This window comes from Ornithorhynchus anatinus, chromosome 1 (genome assembly GCF_004115215.2).
Source record: "Ornithorhynchus anatinus isolate Pmale09 chromosome 1, mOrnAna1.pri.v4, whole genome shotgun sequence".
Classification (NCBI taxonomy): domain Eukaryota; kingdom Metazoa; phylum Chordata; class Mammalia; order Monotremata; family Ornithorhynchidae; genus Ornithorhynchus; species Ornithorhynchus anatinus.
In genome coordinates, this window is record NC_041728.1 from 4,795,042 (window position 1) to 4,810,497 (window position 15,456).

Below are 15,456 nucleotides of genomic sequence, written 5' to 3' on the forward strand. Positions count from 1 at the left end.
CTTGTATTAAACTCCCCCGAGCGCTTAGTAAGGTCATCTGCATACAGCAAATGCTCAATAAATATCATTGATTGATGATACAAAAACAAATATCGCTACTTTTGCTTTTTCACCATTTCCAATTCAGCCCATTTCACCGCTCACTTTACCTTGCAAACTCAATCGCTTTAAACGTATTTGTCAGACTTCCACCATTCTGGTTTGTCCTGGATGTTTCTTGGACCATTTCTTCTTTTGTTTTGAACTTGTTCATGTTGAACACGACTCTTGGCTCGTTGCCGTACTGAATTAAGCCCACCTTAAAAAAAAGCATGTTTATCAATTTAATTAATTCTATATGAAGTGAAGCCTGCCCTAAGGTCACTTATTATTACTGGACCATTAGAATAAAAAGTCCCAAAAGCATAAGTGTAAAAAGAATCATAAACTCCAGGGGAAAATTTCTCTCCATTTATCCCTTCCTTTCCTAAGGCAGTCTTCAGAGTACAAATATTTTTGCTCTCTACTACTACTACTACTAATACTTACTGTATTTGTTAAGCGCTTACTAAGTGCCAAGCACTGTTCCAAGCACTGGGGTAGAAACAAGGTAATCAGGTTGTCCCACATGGGTCTCACAGTCTTAATCTCCATTACACAGATGAGGTAACTAAGGCACAGAAGGGAAGTGAATTGCCCAAGGTCACGCGGCAGGTAAGTGGAGGAGCTGGGAGTAGAACCCACGACCTCTTACTCCCAAGCCCGTGCTCTTTCCACTAAGCTATGCTACTATTTCCTTTATCCTTAATCTACTTCAATCTCTGTCTCCCTAATGATAATAATAATTGTGGTATTTATTAAGCGCTTACTGTGTGCCAGGCATTGTACTAAGTATTGGTGTGGACACAAGCAAATCAGGCTGGACACAATCCCTCTCCCACAGGGGGTTCTCAGTCTCAATCCCCATTCTACAGATGAGGCAACTGAGGCAAGGAGAAGTGAAGTGACTTGCTCAAGGCCACACAACAGACTGGAATTAGAACCCATGACCTTCTGATTCCCAGGCCTGTGTTCTCTCCACTGGGTCATACTGCTTCTCTGTAGATTGGAAACTCCTTGTGGGCTGGGAGTGAATCTCCCAACACTGTTGTATTACACTTTTCCAAATGCTCAGTACAGTGCCCTGCAAACAGTAAGCGCTCAATACATATGATTGACTGATTTAATATATCATTTTTCAGTTCCCTGACTGATTGATTGGAGGTAAGTGATAGATTTAGGAGACTCCAACAACTCTTTCAGATGAGCTACTGTGATGTAGTGGATAGAGCAGGGGTCCGAGATTCAGAAGGTTATGGATTCTAATCCTGGCTCTGCCATTTGTCTGCTGTGTGACCTAGGGCAAATCACTTCACTTCCCTGGGCCTCAGTTACCTCATCTGTAAAATGGAGATTGAGGCTGTGACCCCCACAGGGGACTGGGACTGTGTTCAACCTGATTAGCTTGTATCCACCCCAGTGCTTAGTATAGTGTCTCGCACATATAAGCGCTTAAAAAATACCATCATTGTTGTCGTTAGTTAACTTCCTCTTACTGCAAGAGCTTATACACGGAAAACTCTTGGGATACAGGGAGTGGCCGTCTCTCTCCCTCTCCTCCTACTGTTTATCGAAGACAAAGCCCTGACTTCCCATCCGTTGAAGAGTTTGGAAAAGAGATGAGAAGCCGAGTGGTTCAAGGCACTCAGACGTGAAAAGTCTTTCTTTCGCAGGGTTTTATCTTTCAGCTCTGATTGTTGCTAATGTTGATTTGTTTCTGCCAAACCTTTCCCCTCATTTCTTTCCTTATTCATTAATTCCCCCTCCCTCCCACTTTTGTTTTTTTTTCTGTCCAGGGACAGTGGCTGAGTCAATATCCTTGTACCCTTTACAAGGGCACGATGTTCTGCCTGAGGTAAATCTTCAAAAATATCAGAAATAACGACCAGAGTAATAAAAACCCACCAAGTTATTCATTTTATTTTACCTACATTTTTGATGGGTGGATTTAATTGACATCTCACATTTGCAAATAGGCATCGTTTTGGGTCCCGTTGCAGTGATTAAGACCGTGAGCCCCATGCGGTACAACCTGCCTGGTTACCTTATATCTACTCCAGCGCTTAGAACGGTGCTTGGCACATACTAAGTGCTTAACAAACACCATCATTATCAGTAGTGGTTTGAAAGATAATGTGCCTTCTCAAATATGTATTCGTAGTAACCAGAGGGCTCTGGGAAGGATGTTGCTTGCATTTTTCCTTTTTTTAAGGTATCTTCTCATCTGGTCTTTTTAAGAACGCAAGAACAAACAAAATGCAATGGTTTCCTGTTCCAGACAAGGGTCTGTCAAGCTCATCATTCCACGGTGACACAGACCTCTTTCAATCAGTAAGTTGTATATATTAAGTACTTACTCCGTGCAGACCACTGTACTAAGCAGCTGGGAGAGGCTATCACCAGGTAGCTGTCATTTGCGATTATTTTTCTCCAGATGAATTTCCCCGTACTTACTCATCCTAACGCTCTTTTATCACTCCTTCATTCAAGTATTCATATTTAAAAGTGGCTACTATTTGCAGAGCACGGTACTAACACTTGGGAGAGTACAATAAAAGTGATTCATCGATGAACAGAAGTTAAACTCCACCTTGGGGGAATTGACAGTCTAACGCTGGGAGGTACAGACACAGGCCGAGAAATAATAACCAAAACACAGATTGCACTATGTAAATCTACTCTGCCCCTCTTCAAAACGCGTTTCCTTCAAAAGGCCTTCTCTAACTAAGCCCTCCTTTCCTCTTCTCTCACTCCCTTCTACGTCGCCCCGACTTGCTCCCTTTATTCATCTCATCCCCAGCCCCACAGCACTTATGTCCATATCTGTCATTTATTTATTTATATTATTCATTCATTCAATCGTATTTATTGAGCGCTTATTACGTGCAGAGCACTGTACTAAGCGCTTGGAACGTACAATTCGGCCACAGATAGAGACATTAGAGAAGCAGCGTGGCTCAGTGGAAAGAGCACGGGCTTGGGAGTCAGAGGTCATGGGTTCTAATCCCGGCTCTGCCGCTCGTCAGCTGTGTGACTTTGGGCAAATCACTTAACTTCTCTGGGCCTCAGTTACCTCATCTGTAAAATGGGGGTGAACACTGTGAGCCCCATGTGGGACAACCTGATCACCTTGTATCCCCCCCAGCGCTTAGAACAGTGCTTTGTACATAGTAAGCGCATAACAAATACCACCATTATTACTCCCTGCTCTACAAAGGGCTCACAGTCTAAAACGGGGAGTCAGACAGCAAAACAAAACAAGTAGTCAGGCGTCAATACCATCAAGATAAATAGAATCATAGGTATATACACATCATTAACAAAATAAATAGAGTATAAATAATATATACAAATATGCACAAGTGCTGTGGGGAGGGGAAGGGGGAAGAGCGGAGGGAGGGAGTAGGGGGAATGGGGAGGGGAGGAGGAGCGGAGGGAAAGGGAGGGCTCGGTCTGGGAAGGCCTCCTGGAGGAGGTGAGCTCTCAGTAGGGCTTTGAAGAGGGGAAGAGAGTTGGTTTGGCGGATGAGAGGAGGGAGGGCGTTCCAGGGCGGTGGTTGGACGTTGTCCAGGGCCCCCTCTAGATGGTAAGCTTATTGTGGGCAGGGAATGTGTCTGTTCAATAGTACATTGTATTCTCCCAAGCGCTTAGTTCAGTGCCTTGCACACAGTAAGCATTCAATGAGTATGACCCACTGACTAAAAATATCATTTTTCAGCTCACCCTCTCAGCTTAATGAGCTCTTGCTGCATTTGTCCCCGGCAGTCATTTAACTACCTGGAACACCTTAGAGTCACCTGCAAGACTGTAGATTTCACCGGTCACACCCTCTTCTTATCTTGTTTTATGAGGATATTAAAAAAAAAAAGTGGTCCTGGTATCTCTAATTGTGGGAGCAGAGTTTACAATTCTCCACCCTGAAAAATAGCCATTAATGCCCACGCTTAGTTTATACCTTGGCAAATACTCCCTCCAACCCAGGAATACCTTCCTCTTGATGGATGTCCATCACGACAATTAGGAAATCAGACCCTAATTAATGACGAAAGAGAAAAATTTCGGTACTGGGGCCCTCGGCTCAATCTTCCAAAGCGTTCTCGCTCTTCTACCGTGTAAGTGACGTCTATTTATTCTTAAATATTAAGGCCATGAATGCGGTCGGTAACTCGGACGAAAGATTTTGTTCTTCTAAGAGCTCTCAGGAAGAAAGGGGTTATTGTCGAAGCAAATGCTCTTACCTGCGTTTTTGTAGGGCCGATATCTAGGCCTTGGACAAATTTTTCTAAGAAATTCTTCACTGCGTTCCAAGGGTAAATACTATTGGACTCATCACATACTACAACAACATCGATAAAGGAGGGGCAGTCTAGGAAAGAGACAAAAATGGAGTTGAACACATCTCCAGTTGAGCTAAAAATACATCCCTATGATATCCCACCCTCCCACCCTCAAAGAGACATTCCCAGAGACACAAACTTTTCCATTTTCCAAGTTTTTTTTTAAATGGAATTAGTTGTGACTACTATATGCCAGGTGCCGTTCATTCATTCAATCGTATTTACTGAGCGCTTACTATGTGCAGGGCACTGTACTGAGCACTCGGAATGTACGATTCGGCAACGGATAGAGACGATCCCTGCCCAACAACGGTAGACGCCGGGGTAGATACAAGCTTCTCAGGTTGGACACAGTCTCTGTCTCTCATGTCTCTCTCACAGTCTTCATCCCCATTTTACAGATGAGAGAACTGAGGCCCAGAGAAGTGACTCGCCCAAGGTCACACCACGGACAAGTGGCGGACGCAGGACTAGAAGTCGGGTCCTTCTGATCAGAGGCCCGTGGTCTATCCTCTAGGCAACACTGCTTCTCTCCCACTGCAAGGGAGTTGCCTGGAGCCGTCCAGATGAATCCCTTACCCTCAACCGCGGGCGCAAAACTCTTCAGGACTTGGAAACTGGGGCTGACGTGAGAACAGATGCCCTTCGTGTAGTACTGGTTTCCACACTGTTGAGCCCAGAGAGGCCCACAGGTCTGCCAAAAGAAGAGAAAGAGATATTTTCAAGTCTTCTTTCGAGCGCTCTGCTTGTAATAGGTTCTCAGTCACAGAAGATAATGATGCTCAATGAGCTTTCGTTTCCTACTAGTTGCCCTCGCTCTGAACACCTTACGTTCCGTCATATTTACCGAGCGCTTACTGTGTGCAGGCCACTGTATTCCGCACTTGAGAGAGTACGGCGCGACGATAAACAGACGGATTCCCCGTCCAGAGCGAGCTTACACATGCATTCGTCCGTTTACAGAGTCCCCGTCCCTGGAAGCCGCATCGCCATTCTGCTTTCCCCTGGATGGATTATTCCCTCAGGTTTGGGGGAAAGGATGGTGTCGCGCTACATCAACTTCAATATCAACCAGACTCCTTCATCCGGCTGATTTTTCCCTCAGGCCTGGAATCTCCTCACCCTCCGTAAATGGCAGGTCACCACTCTCCCCACCTTCAAAGCCGTATTAAAAGGAAGCAGCGTGGCTCAGTGGAAGGAGCACGGGCTTAGGAGTCGGAGATCATGGGTTCTAATCCAGGCTCCGCCACTTGTCAGCTGTGTGACTTTGGGCGAGTCCCTTCACTTCTCTGGGCCTCAGTTCCCTCATCTGTAAAATGGGGATGAAGACTGTGAGCCTCACGTGGGGCAACCTGATTACTCTGTATCTACCCCGATGCTTAGAACAGTGCTCAGGACATAGTAAGCGCTTAATAAATATCAACATTATTATCTCCTCCAAGAGGCCTTCTTTGACTAAGCCCTCCTTTCCCTTCTCCCTCTCCCTTCTGCATCACCTTTGCACTCAGGTCTGTACCTTTTATTAACTTTTTACACTGTCCTCGGCCCCAGAGCAATTATGTACGTAACCTTAATTTATTTAGTGTCTGTCTCCCACTCTAGATTGTAAGCTTCTTGTGGGCAGGCATTGTGTCTACCAACCCCATTCTATTGCACTCTCCTAAATGCTTAGTACAGTGCTCTGCACACAGTAAGGGCTGAGTATATACCAGGGCTTGATCGATTGGTCCAGAACTTCTTTCTTGTTGTTGTTACTATTTGTAATCGTTGTTGTAACTCTATAAAAGTTACATACATTGTTGTTATTATATTATAATGATTATAATAATTGTGATATTTGTTAAGCACTTACTATGTGCCAAACTCTGGATTAAGCCCTGGGGTGGATACAAGCAAATCAGGTTGGACGCAGTCCCTGTACCACATGGGGCTCACAGTCTTAATCCCCATTTTACAGATGAGTTCACTGAGGCACAGAGAAGTTAAGTGACTTGCCCAAGGTCAGGAGGCAGACAAGTGGCGGAACCAGGACTAGAACCCATGGTCCTAAATTCTTGCCACTAGGCCATGCTGCTCCTCAAATGGGGATTAAGACTGTTAGATTGCTGTGAGAACGAAAAATGAAAATGTTTTACTGACATGAATACCAAGTGAACAGGAGTCATTTGAATCAAGCTCAACCTGATCTTACTGAGGAGAAAAATCATTCTTTCCAGTTGATAATTAATCAACTGCAGATGCCAGACAATTAAAATAGCTAATTATTAACACGGGCTTTGGGGGGAAAAAAAAGCAAAAACAGTGAATTCACAAGTTAAGCTTCTCTGCAATTTGCTTCTCTGCAGTTGTTACAGATGAAATCACATGTCCAGAAGCTCTCCCTTGATTAATTTCTAATCTCCCCACTTTATATTCCCAACTGTCATTTCACCACTTCCACATCACCTAATCATAATAATTAACAACCATTCATAACCATAACCAAGACCCGTACTGCGTTCTTGCGCAGATACCAATTAACCAGAGAAATTTAATGACTTACCCAAGGTCACAGGGCAGACAAGTGACAGAGCCGGCATTAGAACCCAGGTCCTTCTGACTCCCAGGTCCGGGCTCTATTCGCTAGGCCAAACGGCTTCTCTAAGGTTTGTCTTGTTTTACGTAACCAAGAAAAATTCCTCTGGGGGAATTACACAGCTGATTGAAGTCTTGTGGAGCGTCTCGCACAAATACACACACACAAGTACACGCACGGAGGACACACGGTGCAGGAGCTCCCGCCTCACCGGGAAGTCCCCTGATAGCGAAGGAGAAAATATCCCTTTCTGTCACTCACCACAAATCCCCCAGATCCATCGTTTCTTGTGAGCGTCAATCCAAGGCTCATGTTTGTCTTTATCTCCGTAACACCTGGATTGCCTGTCGAGTCTTTGAAAAGGAAAATGAAACGTAAGAGTTACCAGATGGTGCTCATCTGTCGCTAAAGCCGGATTCCCAAAAGGGCAACGTTCATTCCCCAGAAGCAAATCCAGGAAGCCACGACTTGGTTTCCAGAGAAGACACGGCTGTCTGCAGTTCTGGCCTGTGTGTGGATGGGAGACGGATCCACCGGAAAGACGGTGGTCAGTCCATTGGTGGTATTTATTGAGTGCTTACTGTGTGTGGAGCGCTGTACTAAACCCTTGGCAGAGTACGGTAGAATGCAGTTGGTAGACATTCCCTGCCCACCAAGAGCTTACGGTCAAGAGGACGTCCATCCCACTCCCTTCTGTGTTGACCTGACTTGCTCCCTTTATTCATTCATTCAATTGTATTTAGTGAGCGCTTACTGTATGCAGAGCACTGTACTGAGCACTTGGAAAGTCATGGCTTAGTGGAAAGAGCACTGGCTTGGGAGTGAGATATCATGGGTTCTAATCCCGGCTCCGCCGCTCGTCAGCTGTGCGACTTCGGGCAAGACACTTAATTTCTCTGTGCCTCAGTTACCTCATTTGTAAAATGGGGATTAAGGCTGTGAGCCCCACGTGGGACAACCTGATAACCTTGTATCTACCCCAGTGCTTAGAACAGTGCTTGACACATAATAATCACTTAACAAATGCCATCACTTTATTGCCAAATTCTACTTCAATAATAATAATAAAGAGAGAAAACCCCTGCCCGCAATGGGCTTATTCATCTCCACATCCCAGCCCCACAGCACTAATGTCCATATCCGTAATTTATTTATATTAATGTCTGTTTCCCACTCTAGAATGTAAGCTCATTGTGGGCAGGGAATTTGTCTATTATATTGTTATACTGTACACTCCCAAGCACTGATTACAGAGCTCTGCACACAGTAAGCGCTCAATAAATACGACTGGCTGACACCAGGGGGTTGGGATCGGAAGTAAAGCCATTAGCTTGTCCTGTGGGACTTTGGGGGGCTGCTCACCTCATCCGGCCCCTCTTGGGAAGGGGCCTGGGGGAGAAGATGAGGCTAATAGTTCGTTCTGCTTGCGGCTCTCACCCAGACAGCCTCACTGAACCTTATTTCTTTCCATACATTCTTCATTGTGGTGTGTCTTGTGTGTCCTTCTCTCCACCCTGTAGCTTTCTCTACTTGTTCGCTTCTCCAACTGCCTGCCCCGCTCCTGAACCTGTGTGTGTGTGTGTGTGTGTGTGTGTGTGTGTAAATGTGTCTGTCTTCTATCAGCCCCCTTGCTGACCTCCCTGCCTCCTGTCTGTCCCCTCTCCGGTCCATACTTCATTCGGCCGCTATCGATGCCTGTCTACTTGTTTTGTTGTCCGTCTCCCCGCTTCTAGACTGTGAGCCCATCGTTGGGTAGGGATTGTCTCTATCTGTTGCCGAATTGTACTTTCCAAGTGCTTAGTACGGTGCCCTGCAACCAGTGAGTGCTCAGTAAATACGATTGAATGAATGAATTAATGCTGTCCGGCTCTTTTTTCTCCAGAAACGTTCAAGACCATGTTTCCCCACTCAAGAACCTCCGATGGTTGCCCATCCACTTCTGCGTCAAACACAAACTCCGTAACATCGGCTTTAAAGCGGTCAATCACCTTGCCCCCTCCTACCTCACCTCGCTACCCTCCTACTGCAATCCAGTCCGCAGATTTCACTCCTCTAATACCAGCCTTCTCCCTGTACCTCAGTCTTGTCTTTGTCACCGCCGATCTCCGGCCCAGATCCCGCCTCTGGCCTGAAATCGCCTCCCTCTTCATAACCGACAGACTATTACCCTCCCCCTCGTTCAAAGTCTTACTGAAGGCACATCTACTCCACGAGGCCTTCCCTGACTAAACCCTCATTTCTTTTTTCCCACTCCCTTCTGTGTTGTCCTGAATTGCTCCCTTTATCCCCACTTCCAGCCCACAGCACTTGAAAGTTTACATCTGCCAATTATTTATTTATATGAATGTCTGTCTCCCCCTCTAGGCTGTAAGCTCTTTGTGGGCACAGAACGTGCCTGTTATCTTATTAACTGCACCTTCCCAATCACTTAGTACAGTGCTCTGCCCAGAGTAAGCGCTCAATAAATATGATTGATTAATTGATTGTGTCTGTCATTTTTCCCCACAACTCCCTCTCCCCATTATGCTTGAACACAAACTGGCCTTTCTCTTAAACGCTCCAAAGCTTTGTGAAACCAAAAGGAAGCAGAAAAGGGCTTAAATATGTGTACTTAGTGGTTAAGCCTGAAACACAAGATTTGTCAGATACCAGATCGTCCCTGTTTATGCCCGGGGAAATGGACCCAGAGCTATCTGGGGGTGCAGGAGAGCAAAATGGCGGATGAAGGAGACTACAAGCTTCCTCGCCAAAAAGCAGCCGGAGACCGGAAGGCACAGACGTATTCACCCTTGGGTTTAAGCTGCTCTCCGAGGCTACAGGCAGCTGCCTCGATCTGAAAAACCCAACGTTCCAAAATGCCAAACTTCCACACCCAGGAAGAGCTGGCAGGATCCAACTCGTCCTGTGAGGAACGCGATGGAATTGGACGTCCGGAAGTTCAGCTTTTAAATTCATTCCCATTTGCTGCCTTTGGCTGTCCTCATTCCATTCGCACCGCCCATCCCTTTGCCACTTGGACTGTGATTTCCACCACCCTAATTCACCGAGGCAGGCCCAGTTAGTCGTTGACAGAAAACTCCAGAGGCCCATCCTGGAAGAGGAGAGCTACGGTTTTCAGTCAACCATCTCCTTACCTTTCATTGCTCCCAACACACACACGATTTAGGAAACGGAGAGCCACAGACTCCCAGGGGAATAAGACAATCGTGGATGGCCCGGTTTTCCACCCGAAGTTGTCTCTACCTGCACTCTCAGTAGATGGAGAGATATTCTGCTCGCCAGGCCGAAGCTCACCTAAACGTAAATTCCATCTTTACGGGGGGTCCCAGTACCCATCACCACTTACTGTGCAAATTGAGTTTCTTGCAGGTGTCGGATGACGAGTCAACAGGGCACCCATAGATATCTCCCATTCTGTTATTTGGAAAACCACTCCAGGGGGAACCAACAAGAAGCCTAAAAACAAAAGAAATTCATTCATTCATTGAGTCATATTTATTGAGTGCTTACTGTGTGCAGAGCACTGTACTAAGCTCTAGGAAAGTACAGTTCGGGAACAGATAGAGACAATCCTTAACCAACGATGGGTTTTCCATCACCAGGTAATCTGTTGATCTTTTTTTTTTTGGAGTAGTATTTGTTAAGCACCCTTCAGGGTGGCATCTGAAGAGTTTCCAGTCCTCTACCAGTCTCGACTACGGGAGGGAGAGTCAAGCAGAGGCCTGTCCAGTTCATTCCTAGCTTGGCCAGTGGCTAGCGAGTGGCCGGTCATCGGCTACAGGTCAAAACTCCCCTGTGCTGGGCATCGAACTAAGTGGCGGGACCCACATGGGACTCACACTCTTAATCCCCATTTTCCAGATGAGGTAAATGAGGCCCACAAAAGTGAAGTGAATTGCCCAAGAACACACAGAAGACAAGTGGCAGAGCCGGGATTAGAACCCAGGTACCTTCTGACTCCCAGGTCCGTGCTCTAGCCACTAGGCCATGCTTGCTTTTCAACAGATGATCTCTTCATTTGGGTGAATCAACCTATCAACTATATTTATTGAGTGCTTACTGCGTGCAGATCACTGTACTAAGCACTTGGGAGAGCACAACACAATTGGTAGACATGTTCTCTGTCCATAGAGTTCCTCTCAAACTATGGAAAATCCCTTTGCTGCTGTTCAAACTACAGCTGACAGCGACTGGATCCCCCCCGGAACTAAGCTAGAGAGTTGCTGGCCGCCTAATTTGCTTCTAAAAAAACAACAAAACCAGCAAGCTTGCGGTCCTATAATAATAATTGGGATAATTTGTTCAGCGCTCACTATGTTCCAAACACTAAACTTCATTCTGGGGTAACAATAATAATAATAATAATAATAATGTTGGTATTTGTTAAGTGCTTACTATGTGCCAAGCACTGTTCTAAGAACTGGGGTAGATACAGGATAATCAGGTTGTCCCACATGAGGGTCACAGTCGTAATCCCCACTTTCCAGATGAGGTAACTGAGGCACCAAGAAGTCAAGTGACTTTCCCAAAGTCACAGAGCTGAAAATAGGCAGCGGCGGAATTAGAACCCATGACCTCTGATTCCTAAACCCGTGACCTTTCCACTGAACCACGCTGCTTCTAGTTACAATCAGATCAAACACAATCTCCATTCCACAAAGAACTCACAATCTAAAGGGAGGGGTAGGAGGAAATGAACTTTATTTTACTGATAATAATAAAACTTATTAAGCGCTTACTATGTGCCAAGCACTGTACTAGGCACTGGGGTAGATATAAGTTAATCAGGTTGGACGGTCTCTGTCCAATACGGGGCTCACACTCTTCATCCCCATTTTACAGATGAGGGAACTGTTGAGGTAAATGAGGCCCAGAGAAATAAAGTGACTTGCCCAAGGACACAAAGCAGACACATGGCAGGGCCGGAATCAGAACCCAGGTCCTTCTGACTCCCAAGCCTGTGTTCTATCCACTTAGCTATGCTGCTTACCTAATGGACACAGTCCCCGTCCCACGTGGGGCTCACACTCATATTCCCCTATTTACAGATGAGGAAACTGAGGCAAAGAGGAGTTAAGTAACTCGCCCCAAGTCACCCAGCAAATGGGTGAGGATTAGAATCTGGGGTCACTGTGGACAGAGAAAGCGTCTACAAACTCTTGAGGCGTACTCTCCCAAGCGCTTAGTTCAGTGTCTCTATCTGTTGCCGAACTGTACATTCCAAGAGCTTAGTACGGTGCTCTGCACGTAGTAAGCGCTCGATAAATACTATTGAATGAATGAATGAAAAGTGTGATTGATTGATGGATGGATTGATTTCCACTAGGTCTTCTCTCAGCGGAGAACATATTAGGCAGGGAGTGGGCTGAGAAAGTTGTCTGTCAGTCAGTTGTATTTATTGAGTGCTTACTGTGTGCACAACACGGTACTGAGCGCTTGGGAGAGGACAATATAACAATATAAGAGACACATTCCCTGCCCACAAAGAGCTTAGAGTCAAGAAGGGGAGAAAGACATTAATAGAAATAAATTAAAGATATGGATGTAAGAGCTGTCGGGTCTGTCCTGTCATTCATTCATTCAATTGCATTTATAGAGCCCTTACTGAGTGCAGAACACTGTACTGAGCACTTGGGAAAGTGCGATACAACAATAAACAGATATATTCCCTGCCCACAACGAGCTTATAGTCCGTCCCTCCCCAGCCCGAGCCTTACATCGCCTGGCCCAGCCCCTCGAGAAGCAGGCTGGCCTAATGGCTAGAGCACGGGCCTGGAAGTCTAAAGGCCCTGGGTTCTAATCCCAGCTCTGCCACTCGGCCGCTATGTGAGCTTGGAAAAGTCACTTCACTTCTCTGAGCCTCAGTTCCCTCATCTATAAAATAGGGATTAGGACTGTGAGCCCCATGGGGGACAGGGACCGTGGCCACCCTGATTAACTTGAATCTATTCCAGCAATTAGGACAGCGCCTGGCACCATAGTAAAAGCTTAACAAATACCATTAAAAAACCCCAAAAAGCCTTGTTTCAGATGACGACAAGAAAACTTGCTCCCATCCCTTTTCAGGTTAATAATGAATAATTTCACATTCGCTGAACACCGTTTACCTTCACCCTCCACGGCTTTGCGGCTCCCCGTATCTGTTTCCTGACAACTTTCATTCAGAGGTGCAGGTGTTGCCAAGAAAAAGCCAGCGCAAGAGAACCCAGAGAAGGATGATTCATTCATTCGTTTGTTCATTCATCCGTTCAGTGATATTTATCGAGCGCTTACTGTGTGCGACACACTATCCTAAGCGCATGGGAAAGTACGATGTAACAATAAACGGACAGTTCCCTGCCCACAACGAGCTCACAGTCTAGAAGGGGAGACAGACATTAATAGGAATTAAATTACAGCTATGGATGTATTCAGAGTAGTAGCTGTGGGAATCACCAAGCCCGGAGAACTCGTTCCGGGGCCCTGTAGGGACGTTCTCTTTTGGTCACACTTGACCGTCGCCCAAAAGACGGTCGAAAACAGTCTCGCGTGGGGCTCACGGTCTTAATCCCCATTTCACGGACGAGGTAACTGAGGCACGGAAGTGAACTGACTGGCCCAAGGTCACACAGCAGGCAGGTGGGGGAGCCAGGATCAGGACATAGGTCTGCTGACTCCCAGTTCTGTGTTTTATCCTCTAGACATTCCAAGCGCTTAGTATAGTGCTCTGCACATAGTAAGCGCTCAATAAATACTCTTGAATGAATGAGTGAATGGACCACGCTGCCTCATATTTGGGGTTTGTCTCCTTCTTGGACGTAATTAGGGCTTCCCAGAGGGTCCCAGACTGAATGCCAAGGGGCAGCAGACCCTCCAGGACTGTGCTGACTCCTACCAGAATCTTTTTATTTTATTACTATGGTAATTGTTAGGCACTTACCACGTGCCAGGCCCTGTACTAAGTGCTGGGTAGAAGCGGCGTGGCCTAGTGGATAGAGCAGGGGCCTGAGTGTCAGAGGGACCTGGGGTTTAATCCCAGCTCCACCACTTGTCTGCTGGGTGACCTTGGGCCAGTGCCTGATAGTGTCCTATTTTCCCTCTTTGCACGCAGTTAGCGCTCGATAAATAGGATCGACTATCTGAGGCAGCGAACCCCATGTGGATCAGGAACGTTGATGCCAGTTTATTCGTTTCGATGTCTGTCTCCCCCCTTCTAGAATGAAGCCCTGTGTGGGCAGGGATTGTCTCTATTGCCGAGTTGTCCTTTCCAAGCGCTTAGTACAGTGCTCTGCACACAGAATGCCCTCAATAAATACGATAAAATGAACGAATGAACTACATCTGATCTGATTATTCTGTACCTACCCCACACTTATCACAGTGCTTGACATACAGTAAACGCTTAAATACCAACCACCTTCGTACCCTCACACGACCTAGTGGATAGAGCACGGGCCTGGGATTCAGAGGGTCACGGGTTCTAATCCCGGCTCCACCACGTATCTGCTGTGTGACTTTGGGCAACTCACTTCCCTTTTCTGGGCCTCAGTTACCTCATCTGGAAGGTGGGGATTAAGACTTGGAGCCCCATATGGGACAGGGACTATGTCCAATTTGATTTGCTTGTATCCGCCCCAGCACTTAGAGCAGTGCCTGTCACACAGTAAGCGCTTAACAAATACCATAATTATCATTACTATCATTAACTAATAAAGTAATGTATATACAGTAAACACCCAATACTGTGCCCTGCACACAGTAGACACTAAATCCAGCACCGCTTATAAATTCCACCTGCCAAATGGGAATCGTCTAAGCTTTAAACAAACTTTTCGATGGTTCCGTGGGAAATGAGGCCCCTTAATAAGGGGGTGGGACCCTCACGCTTGCATCAACAACCTGAGCTTAATCGATGAGGACCGAGATAACGAAATCCTGCCAGTGGAGTTACGATGCAACGTGTTTCCTTCTGATACGAAAAGTAAAAAGGACACTTGTTAGTATCTCTTTTTAAACCAGGATTTACTTCCGGTGCGGGAGGTAGCACTCATCTAAATAGCCCACGGACCTTCAGACAATCTCAATCTTTGGGGAAGGAGCAGCGAGAAGCAACGTGTCCTAATGGAAAGAGCACGTGCCTGGGCGACGGAGGACCTGGGTTCTAATCCCGGCTTTGCCACTTGTCTGCCGTGTGACCACGGGCCGGTCGCTTCACTTCTCTGGGCCTCGGTCACCACATCCGTAAAACGGAGATTAAAGCCGTGAGTCCCAAGTGGGACAGGGATTGTGTCTGATGACCGTTGTATTGTACCCTCCCTAGGGCTTAGTACATTGTTCTGCACACAGTAAGCGCTAAATAAATGCGATTGAATTGCATGAACGACACGGTCAGTGTCCAACCTGATTAGCTTGTCAATACTCCAGTGCCTGGCACCTTAGTAAGCGCTAAAATACCATAAAAAAAACGGTCACCACTTTTCAGGGCTT

The 15,456-nt window shown here is 46.3% G+C and overlaps 1 protein-coding gene across 1 annotated transcript in view; it reads right to left on the reverse strand.

Moving 5' to 3' along the window:
- ITGA2 (integrin subunit alpha 2) overlaps positions 1 to 15,456 on the reverse strand; it is a 124,506-nt gene that overhangs the window by 68,641 nt on the left and 40,409 nt on the right. The window contains exons 3-7 of the mRNA XM_029071462.2: positions 10,337 to 10,446; positions 7,252 to 7,343; positions 4,995 to 5,109; positions 4,317 to 4,444; positions 150 to 298 (exon numbers count right to left, since the gene is read on the reverse strand). Of these exons, the coding sequence (XP_028927295.1) occupies positions 150 to 298; positions 4,317 to 4,444; positions 4,995 to 5,109; positions 7,252 to 7,343; positions 10,337 to 10,446 (594 nt within the window). The remainder of the gene's footprint in view (positions 1 to 149; positions 299 to 4,316; positions 4,445 to 4,994; positions 5,110 to 7,251; positions 7,344 to 10,336; positions 10,447 to 15,456) is intronic.